This window comes from Galeopterus variegatus, unplaced genomic scaffold (assembly GCF_000696425.1).
Source record: "Galeopterus variegatus unplaced genomic scaffold, G_variegatus-3.0.2 Scaffold307, whole genome shotgun sequence".
In the NCBI taxonomy this organism is placed as follows: Eukaryota; Metazoa; Chordata; class Mammalia; order Dermoptera; family Cynocephalidae; genus Galeopterus; species Galeopterus variegatus.
The window spans coordinates 301,484-311,953 of record NW_007726418.1 but is presented as its reverse complement, the minus strand read 5'-3'; the positions used below and the strand labels follow the sequence as shown (position 1 = coordinate 311,953).

The 10,470-nt window shown below is 48.3% G+C and overlaps 1 protein-coding gene across 1 annotated transcript in view; it reads right to left on the bottom strand.

The window, feature by feature from the left end:
- The window catches only part of TGM4 (transglutaminase 4), a 26,985-nt gene extending 20,975 nt beyond the window's left edge, over window positions 1-6,010 (bottom strand). The window contains exons 1-4 of the mRNA XM_008567288.1: window positions 5,996-6,010; window positions 5,624-5,789; window positions 3,331-3,437; window positions 844-973 (exon numbers count right to left, since the gene is read on the bottom strand). Of these exons, the coding sequence (XP_008565510.1) occupies window positions 844-973; window positions 3,331-3,437; window positions 5,624-5,789; window positions 5,996-6,010 (418 nt within the window). The remainder of the gene's footprint in view (window positions 1-843; window positions 974-3,330; window positions 3,438-5,623; window positions 5,790-5,995) is intronic.
- Window positions 6,011-10,470: the final 4,460 nt, after the last annotated feature.

The window sequence follows — 10,470 nt, the reverse complement described above, 5'->3', positions numbered from 1 at the left end:
GTGTGTGTGTGTGTGTGTGTGTGTGTGTGTGTGTGTGTGTGCGCGCGCGCGCGCGCGCGCAAAGAGAGAGAAGCAGAGAGGAAGGAAAATGATGAAACAAACAGGACAAAATGTTAATAATAAGTGAATCTGGATAAAAGGCATATGGATGTTCTTTATAACATTTTTGCCACTTTTCTGAGAGCTTGAAATCTCTTCCAAACACAAAGATTGAAAAAAGAGCACCTTGGTTTCTAGCTTGGGCACCTGATGGGTTTTAATGTCCAGAAGGCTGCAGGAGGAAGGGCAGGTGTGGGAAAGCGTTGGTACAGATCACGCTGCATCTGAGGTTGCAGTAAGATGCCCTCCTCCTTGAGAGAGAGAGGCTGTGCTGGTGGTGGCAGACATAGCTTCGAGGCTCCAGTGCAGCCACAGGAAGGAATGAGTTGGGCAGATGAGAGAGTGGGAAAAAGGAAAGAAGCTTGAATGAGCAGAGAGTATTCGGAAGGGAAGAACCACCACTCACAGCTCAGCCTCGCTTCTGGACCAGGCAGGGAAGAAGTTATTGGCGACTCCCCCACCCCACCAAGGGCAGCCTCTGTCCAGTGGTGGAGGCAGAGGTCGGCTGGGGTGGGGTAAGGCAGTAGCAGGGAAATGCAAGTGGCGAACGGGGACCTCTTTTCCAAGGGGCTTGGCCACAAAGGGGATGCTCCAATGTTCCATTCACCTAGTTTGCAAGCACGCTGAGAGCAAACAAAAGCTCATGGACTATGCATCACATATGTAGGTGCCACTTCTGGTTTAGTCAGATGAGTCCTGCCAGGGGCACCCAACACTCCCCAGCAGACCTGAGGTTCCCATTACCTTCACACCATGGGTTGAAGAGAAGATACAAGATGTTTTCTTCAGGCTTAAAGAGGTGGTTTCCACTTTTCACACTCAGGAAGTACTTGCCCACCATGGCTTTGGGGGCGCTGGTGACAGCCACTATGATCTGAGTGAAGTACAAGACATGATGGACACTTCCCCCTCTGGCCAGATCCTGAATCCTATGGAAGCCTCCCAGAAGAACCCATCAGTCCTAATGAATCATCCCGTCCAGAACCAGTCCAGAGACCAGGAGTGGTGAGGGCCCAGGACAGCTCGGAATGTCCCCACATGGGCAGGATATGTGAGACTGAAAAGCTGCCACACAGAGCAAGAGGACTCAGCAGGTCCTACCAAGGGCCCTAGACAGATTAGGGTTCGAAGCTCAGCAGGTGTATTCACCTCTCTGAGCTTAGTCCCTTCCCTGCAGCCTGGAGATGATGCCACTATAGACAACACATAAGTGCCTGGCCTCGCACCTGGAATTTCAGGGGGCAGGTTAAATACCAGCTGTCTCTTGGAGCAAACAAATCCTTTCTCAGTTGTTGGAGCGCAAGCAGCCTGAGCCTCACAGGGCCATCAGGCCAAGGGTGCCCCAAGCTTTTGTTCAGCCTTTTAGGATAGACAGTGGCTGGATGGATAATTAGGATAGAGAGATGTTGCTGCTGCCACAGTGGCCCTGATAACAATTCTAATCATTGTCTCAAAGCACTTATGTTTGTGGCCCTGGATCCTCCCAAACCCATGAAATGCTTGTTATTATAAGATATCTTGTAGGGGCAGCAGGCTCCCAGTCAAACCCCAGCTCTACCTCTTACTAACTGTATGACCTTGGTTGGTTGCTGGTTACCTAACTGCTCCTGTGCCTCAGTTTCCTTGTTGAAAAACTTGGAATGATAAGTGTCCCCCAAACCACCTCTTCATGTGAGAATTAGATGAGCTTGTGTGTGTGTGTGTGTGTGTGTGTGTGTGTATAAATGCTTAACTATCATTATTTTGCTGGTGAGGAAACTGAGGCCCAGAGAGGTGGCCCAGGAGAGAGCTGTGAAAGAACTCTCTGTGATACAATTCCAGAATCCTCCACTCAAACTCCCCGTGCTCCTCTTGCAGCAGGAGGAAGGAGCTTGTGCCTCTTGCAGGACATTGAAGGAGCTTGTGCCCCTGTCCCCAATCTATGTGGTGGCTTACCACCATGGCCAGGGTCTGTGCTCCATGAGGGGGTGGTCCTGGTCACCAGCAGGATGACTGAGACAACTACTCCATTCCCCTATACTCAGTCACCAGAACCCTGGCCCAGCAGGGCAGACCAGCCCCTTCCTCGTCATTTTCTCAGCGCAGAACAGGCCCGCTGATCATTGCTCAAGCACAGGGGAACCAGCCTTCCAGGGTGGAGAAAAAGTCATCCACCTTGGCCTGAGTGGTGGTCTCATGGGTGGATTCATATGTAAAAATTCGTTGTGCATTTGAAATTTGCATCCTTTATGTGTTAAAAAAAATCAATAAAAAATGAAAAATAATGCTTTTTGAGTGAAGAAAGCATCTCCCTCCCCAGCGCATTCTTTCCTCTGGAACTGGCTTTCCCACTAGACCTCTTTAAAACACCAAGACTTTCAGGTGAGAGGAAAATGAATTCAAAGACCTTCTCCTAGAGAGACTTTCATGATACCCTGAGAAACACCTGAATGCTGCAAAATTGGTTTCGGGAGTCTGGGATGAGGGCAGAGGAAGGAAGAGCTCAGAGGAGCTGGCTCCAGGTGGATCGCTCCTCTCACTCCCAGCTGCAAATTCTGCTTCTAAAAAGTCCAGCATAATTGCCATTTTAAGAACATGGAATTGACCTAGTAATTAAGCTTCTAGGGATTTATCTTAAGGAAATATCCACAGGCTAGCCCAAAGATTTGGCTGAAAGATGGTTCATTGCAACACTGGGAAGACTGGGTACTACTGTAAAAACCCCAGACCCCCCAAATGATGGCAAATAAGCCACCGCAAGCCCACACACTTGAGCAGAAGCCACCAAGAGAAATTATATTGCTGGAGAATATTGAACAAAAAGGGAACACTCACAATGTGTTGTAAAGTGAACAAAGTGAGAGACAGACTGCCCCATCTTTGTATTTAAATACTATATAGAAAGAAACCTGGCAGAAGGGATGGATAACTTAACTGGTGGAACAATGGGTTATTTTTATTTACTTCTCTCTACTCATTTCCTCCACTGAGCACCGTTCCTTTTGAAATTAAAAAAAGGGAAGGGGTGAAATGTTGGAGGTTTGGCCACCGTCAGAGCTACTGTGGGCTTTATGGAGGACAAGGGGGAAATTGAGACATTTGGAGACATGGTCTCTGCTATCACCTGCCCTAAATGGTTTTAAGCAGCCTCACCAACTGGAAGGCAAGGAAGGGGATAGGGGTTCCTTGGATTAGGCAAGGAATCAGCCAGAAGCCAGCCAGCCTGCCTGCCCATACCCCGTGGGCCCTCACCTCTGTACCAGAATGACTGTGAAGGGTCGCCAGCCAGTGATCACTATTTAAGGATGCCTCCTTATTGAGCTTTGCCAGGATGAGTTTGGAGATGTTAGGATTTGGTCCTGTAAACACCCAAAAGGAACAGAGTCTTAATATTAGCCCCTGCCACGGGCAACCCCCAACAGAAGCTCCCCATTCAGTGAGACCCCACCCCTCCTTCCCAAACTCATTTGTCCTGACTCCCTGGGCCCAGCCCTCAATCTGCAGCCTTTTCCTCCCCTTCCTAGGGCCTCAAGGCCCCCCTCTGCCCCGAATGTCCAGTTTTAGTTTTTCTGCTCAGTTCAGCTGAGCTTCCCCTGCCTCCTCCTCTCCACACCTTCCCTGATCATCCTCAGGGTCCAGGCCTCTGTCACACACGTCCCCATCTGCTTTGTGTTACTGTTTATTTGACCCCCGCTGGGCTTGTGCCTCAGATGGACACGCCTATTCACTCTGGGTGATCCAGAGCAACTGCTTAACCTGTTACTCTCATCTGGAAGAGGCAGACACCACTGCCACCCATGCAAGCTGTCAGAGGACCTTTTTTAAAACGTCGGTCAGGTTATGTCATGAGCTCCAGGGACTACTAGTGGAATCAAATCCAACCCCTTTCCATGGCCCACAGGCAGCCCTTAGTGAGCCTTCCCAGCCCACCCCAACCTCCTCTCCTCCTTAGGTTATGTCATGAGCTCCAGGGACTACTAGTGGAATCAAATCCAACCCCTTTCCATGGCCCGCAGGCAGCCCTTAGTGAGCCTTCCCAGCCCACCCCAACCTCCTCTCCTCCTCCCACCACAGCTGGGTTTCTGGTCTCTTGAGAGCTGGCACATGACCACACCATGTGGCCACGTGCTCTGTCTTCTCAGGGTCTTTGCACTCGCTGTGCCCGCAGCCAGGAATGCCCTGCTCTCAGCTCTTCACACGGTGGCTCTCCCATGGAATGCGGGTCTCAGCAGAGTTACCTCCCAGGGCAGCGTTTCCAGCTCCAGATGAATCAGCACCCCCTACTACCCATCGCCTGCTCTCCTGCCAGAGGACCTCTGGTTTTAATTTCTTCATTGTATCTGGCTCTGTTTGAAACGATCTTATCCTCTCGTTTGTTTACTGTCCATCTCTCTCTACTAGAAGGGTCAGGTCTAGGAAGGCAGGGACTTGTTTTATCTCTGGATTCCCAGAGCTTGGGATGATTCCTTGCACAAAGTAGGTACTAAACAAATACTTGCTGAGTGAGGGAGTGCATGACACAAGGTCATACACGTAGTCTCAGTGCAGTACCTGGCACATCATAGGTGCTCAGTAAACATTGGTGGGGAGTGCACAGGTACCCAGGGGTACTATAAAGTCACTGAAGTAAGGGAAAGTGAGGTCCTGGTCCCCGCACTGAGCAGGTAGCCCATGGCATGGCATGCAATCACTGCTTATTTCATCTCGGTTGAAGGGAATGGAGGCTGTTCTGACTGTGATACAGGTACCCAGGGGTACTATAAAGTCACTGAAGTAAGGGAAAGTGAGGTCCTGGTCCCCGCGCTGAGCAGGTAGCCCATGGCACGGCATGCAATCACTGCTTATTTCATCTCGGTTGAAGGGAATGGAGGCTGTTCTGACTGTGATCTCCACCAGCAGGTTGGAGGAGACCCTACACCTGTTCTTTAATCAGAGATGGAGCAAAAGGAGCTCTCTCCTGGGGAGTGGCATCATGCATCCTCTTGTAAAGCTGATCTATGTGATCTATTTTTAAAACTTAAAAACAACATTAAAGAAGCAAGAAATACATCCCCTCATTATCCCACCACCTGTCACAAAATCTAACACATTTTCTCTATACCCGTAATGGTACTTATGCACATATATTTACCTAACTATAACCAGTGGATGAGCCATTTCCTATTATCTTTGCATCCGAAGTATGATCTTTTTAATTACCACTACTGGCTTGCCTCCAACCCACACAGCTATGCTGTCAGCAAACCTCAGCCCTGTGATTCATCTCTGGAAAGTGTTCCAGACCCCTCCAGAGCAGCTGCCACACTGAGTCAACTCTCTGCAGGGTCCCTCCCCAGCCATCTCCACTGCTTGGCTCACAACACACCAGGTCCCACCTGAGCCTCCCATTCCATCCTCATCATGACCCCTGTTGTTTCCACTTCACAGATAGGGAAACTGAGGTCAGGGAGGCAAAGGCACTCCTGGCTCAAACCAATTGGAAAGGGCCACTCCAGGATCAGAACCCACTGGGTCCCGCCCCCAAGAGAAGTCCCCAAGGCTTCACCCATGCTGAATTGCAGTTCCAGGTTGTCCGAGGATTGAAAGGGCTGGTTCAGCACCAGCCGCAGGTGAAACATTTGCCCTCGCCGGAGCACAACCTTGTTCGTTTGGTATGCCAATGTGCGGTGAGAATAGGTGTTCTTCTGTTTCAAGAAGTCCACCTGGAGAACCTGCAGATCTGTCAGCAACACAGCATCTGGGGGAAGAAAAAAGCTGCCTCTTTCTGGGTTCGAAATCTGATGGTGCAGTGAGGTGCAGCCAGGCTCCAGGCGGAGTCAGGCAGAGCTGGGTTTCCTTCCAAGCTCCACCTCTCACTGGCTGTGGGTCCCTCTGAGACTCAGTTTCCTCAGCTGTAAGGTGGGGGGCATGTGCCTACCTTGAGAAGTTCCATGGGGATGAGCTGAGACAAACGGCCATTCAGTGCTCAGCCAGGCACTTCTCTTAGTAGCTAAGTGGGGCCCCCATTTCCCACCAGTCCCCCTCTCTGCAGGCACTGCCTCAGGAACAAAGCCAAAGCCAGGGTGTTCTCCATTAATCAACATGAAAGCTACCAACCCCCACTCCTTCTTGATTAAGAGCTACCCTTCATTCCTTCCTCTCCCTAATCAGTCTTTCTCCTTTCCTTTCTTTCATTTAATGATTCTGATTGGCTGAGACAGCTTCCTAGTGATAACAACCAAGGCCGAACTTTCAGTTAGTCCTAACCAATTTGGGCCAGGTTGGGGAGTTTGCACACAAGTCTCAACTGTGCTCCTAATTTCGCTTTTTGACAATATGAGGCCAACCTCCTTCATTTTAATGCTTAACTCTTCATCCCCAAGAGAACATGGGTCTCATGTAACATACATGATGCCACAGTGCACATGCACGCTCATTCCCACTTGAGTAGGTCTAGAAATCACCCAGCCCTTGTAGAATATGTATGGGTTCCTGTAGCTAGACCCGTAGTTTTCCCGTTGTTGTGATGCTTTCAGCATTCACAATAGACAAGGACCCTGCGGGGTTTACCCCTGACAAAAAATAGAGAAGCCAGAGAAAAAGATGGGAGTGGGTGGGCAAACTGGGGAGGGAACAAAGGACCCCTGCGACTGCTCTCCTTCCTAGTCAGCTCAGACTCCAGCTGGCTGCTGCAAATCAGACCCCATCCTGAGGTGGGAGTTCACACTCTGAAGAGAAAGGTGGGGTGGAAAATGGCTGGATGAAGTGAGCAACCAGGAGGCTGGGAAGTCCAAGATCAAGGTACTGGCCTCTGGAGAGGGCCTTTGGCTGTGTCCTCACATGGTGAAAGTGAGGCAGGACAGAATAGAGACACACCCCAGGGAAGCTGCTCATAAATATTCTGATGGGATTGCCACTAGCTGCCTCCTTGTCTGGCAGTTAATGAACCCATAATGAGCTGACAACAGCTTAACCACCCTACCAATCAGCACGCTGCACCTGGAACCTTGCAGTTTACAAAAAGCACAGCACCTGTGCACAAAGAGGAACAAAAATGAAGATGACCACTATACGACCTTCCACCTGTGATACTAGACCAGAAAGGACAAAGTTAAGGAAAAAGTGACTCCACGACAATGGCCAAAAACTTCGGAAACTCAGGGACACATGACAGGAAGCCGATGCAACCTTGCATCAGCCTATCAGGCCTTAATTACCCTAGACCCTCCCCCAATGGCCAAATATTCCTCCTCTTAGTTAGGGTAGAGAAACACCCCCATCCCAGAGCAGCATATACCCCCCCCCAAAGAATCCCGGGGCATTTCTCACTCAAAAGGTTGCCTATGCACCCTTCTGCACGTACTTTTGCTTTACAATAAAGTCCTGTGGTTTGAATGTTCCGTCTGTCTGTCCCTCTTCCTTTTCCTTTGCTGAGCAGGTGCTCATGGTGTTGCAGACTTCACTTGGTCCCATGAAAGGTTCTCCCTCATGGTTTGGCCAAGAATCTGGAACTGCCATCTGATAACAAAAGATGGCAGGGCAAGAGAGGACAAACTCCCCTGTCAAGTCTCTTTATAAGGGCACCTTGTCACCTCTCCCCCAGGGTGACAGAGATGCAAAGGATTACTCAAAGTCCATTTCTTCTGAGCAGTGAGAAGCCCCAAAGGGGTTAACTTCGAGGAATGCTCAAGAGAGAGGCATTCGTCCTCGGAAAATTAACACCAAACTCCAGTCTTCTCTCTGTATTTATTCTTCAGTCAGGAAAGTTACAGAAAAGGAACATAGGTGGTTACAAAAGAACAGTAAGATAATTGTCATGGCAACTATCATTAGGTTTGGCTGCACCAAAGACATCTGTCCTTGGAGCCAGCAATTTTGCTGTGTTACAATTATTTATCTACAACAGAGATTTTAGCCTGCAGAAAGTTTTTGTCTTTCACAAGCTTAACATTTCTATGTGTAATTCTAAAAAGTTAGGCTAAACCTGAAACTATAGGGCTTTAGAAGGTAGGGCCTGTGAAACACATTTGCTTTATTAATGTTAGTACACTCCACAGCACCTAATACCATTCATGAGGGAGGATCCCTCATGGCCTAATCACATCTTAAATGCCCTATCTTTTAATATTATCACACTGGTAACACTTGAATTTTGGAGGAGACACATTCAAACAATAGCCTGGGATCTGGAGCTCTAGTTTTTGTGTTTGTTTTTCGAATGTGTGACTTTTTGTTTTTAATAGAAAAAATAAACATATCACCATGACGAAGCCCAGAGGGATGGGGTCAGAGTGTCACAGGCAGGTCCCTGTCTCATGGGCTCCTCTGCTGCTGGGGACTATCTCAGCCTCCTCAGTCTCACCAGCTTAGGAGCTACATGGAATTGAAGGGTTTCTTCATTTCCTCTGACAGCAGAGCTTCTGCTGTGAGAGCCAGAGCCAACTGTGAAGTGGTCTCAGCAGGAAAAGAGATCTAACAATTCCTCCCAAATTCTGACTTATTCCTGCTCCCTCACGGACTGTGCAGGTGGGTATCCTGGGCACCCAGGGGTAAGGGCACAGGCTTTGATGTCAGGAAACAGAGAAGAGCAGTTAAGAAGTCCAAATGCTAAACACAGTCATCCCCGAGCGAGCTCCTTAAGTCTTTGATGTTGTGTCCTGGACTCATGAGAATGATGAGCAGAGTCCCTCCCTTATTGACTGATGTGCACATTGAGTGCTTGGCACATACAGGCGTACAGTAGGCACTCAATAAATGCTGGTCATCACTAATGTCAGGCAGATCTAGCATGTAGTAGGTTGAGTGGTGGTCCCTCAAAAGACATGTTCACCTGTGAATGTGACCTTATTTAGAAATAGCATCTTTGCAGATGTATTTAAGGATCTTAAAATGAAACCATCCTGGATTATCCAGGTGATCCCTAACCCAATGTCAAGCGTTCTCATAAGATACACACAGAGGAGACACAGAGAGACAAGGAGAAGGTCATGTGAAGACAGAGGCAGAGACTGGAATTACCACTTAGCTATGAGCCATAGAACTCCAGGGGCCGCCAGAAACTGGAAGAGGCAAGGAAGAGTTCTCCTCTAGAGGCTTCAGAGGGAGCAGGGCCCTGCCAACACCTTGATTTTGGATGTTTAGCTTCCAGAACTGTGAGAGAATAAATTTCTGTTGTTTTAAGCCACCTACCTAGTTATGGCTGCCCTAGGAAACCAACATATAGTGCATGATCTATGTGCAGTCTTGGAGCTTCTTCCCCCACCACCCCTAGGGGCACTGCAGCACAGCCCGAGCATCCCTTAAAGGCAGATGTGGGAGCCCAGGGACTACAGGAAGCCACACCAGGTCTGTCATTTTAAAAATGCTTTTGTATTTTGTAGCTATTGCACTTGGATGGATGCTAAAAATTGACATAAGATGTTTAATGCTTGTAATGTCATAAACACTAGATGATCAAGGAAAGCTGCAAACAAAAAGTGTTGGTGGGACACAATGTCCTTATTTTTTGCCTCCAATGTGTGGGTTGGAATTTAAATTCTTGTTGTATTAGAAACAAAAGAAGTCTCTGCAACTGACGAATTTTGCCTAGTGGAGCCTCTGGAAAAAAGGAGACAAAATGAAAAGAGACACTTTTGTGGGTGACTGGTTAGTTCAGTTGGTTAGATCTCAGGGATACAACACCAACGTCAAGGGCTTGGATCCTGAACCAGCCAGCTGCCAAAAAAAGATTTAAAAAAAGAGATACACTGGGCCGGCCCGGTGGCGCACTGCTACAGTGCGCCGCTTGGGAAGTGCGGCAGCGCTCCCACCGAGGGTTCGGATCCCACATACAGACCGGTTCCCGCTCACTGGCTGAGCGAGGTGCGGGTGCAACACTGAGGGTTGCGATCCGTTGCCGGACACGAAAAAAAAAAAAAAGACACACACACAAAAAATTAAATCTCTCTCCCACCCCAGACCCCAGACCCTCTCTTCAGAGGTAACCGCTATGAAGTGTCTAAGTATCTTTCCAGTTTTCTCCCCACAAACTAATACTTGTTTATTTATTTACACAGTGGGAGCTTTCTCAACATGCCATTCTGCACCTTGCTTTTCTTTTTCTCTCTAGACTTTATCTTAGAATTTATTTCCTAACCATCCACGTAGATTTCATTCTTTTTAGTGGCTACTGTCCCTCTGGACCGACATGTAGATTGTTTCCAATGTTCTGATATGCTACAATGTACTTCCTTGTACATATGTCTTTGCACTTGTGTGTGACAGTATTTTTAAGAGAAATCTTTCAAAGCAGAATTGCTGTGTCACAGGATATCTGTATTTTTAATTTCAGTGAATGTTGCTGAAGAGCCTTCTGGAGACTGCATCAGTGTTTTCCCACAAAAAGATGGAAAGATGACTTAAAAAACAAAAAAC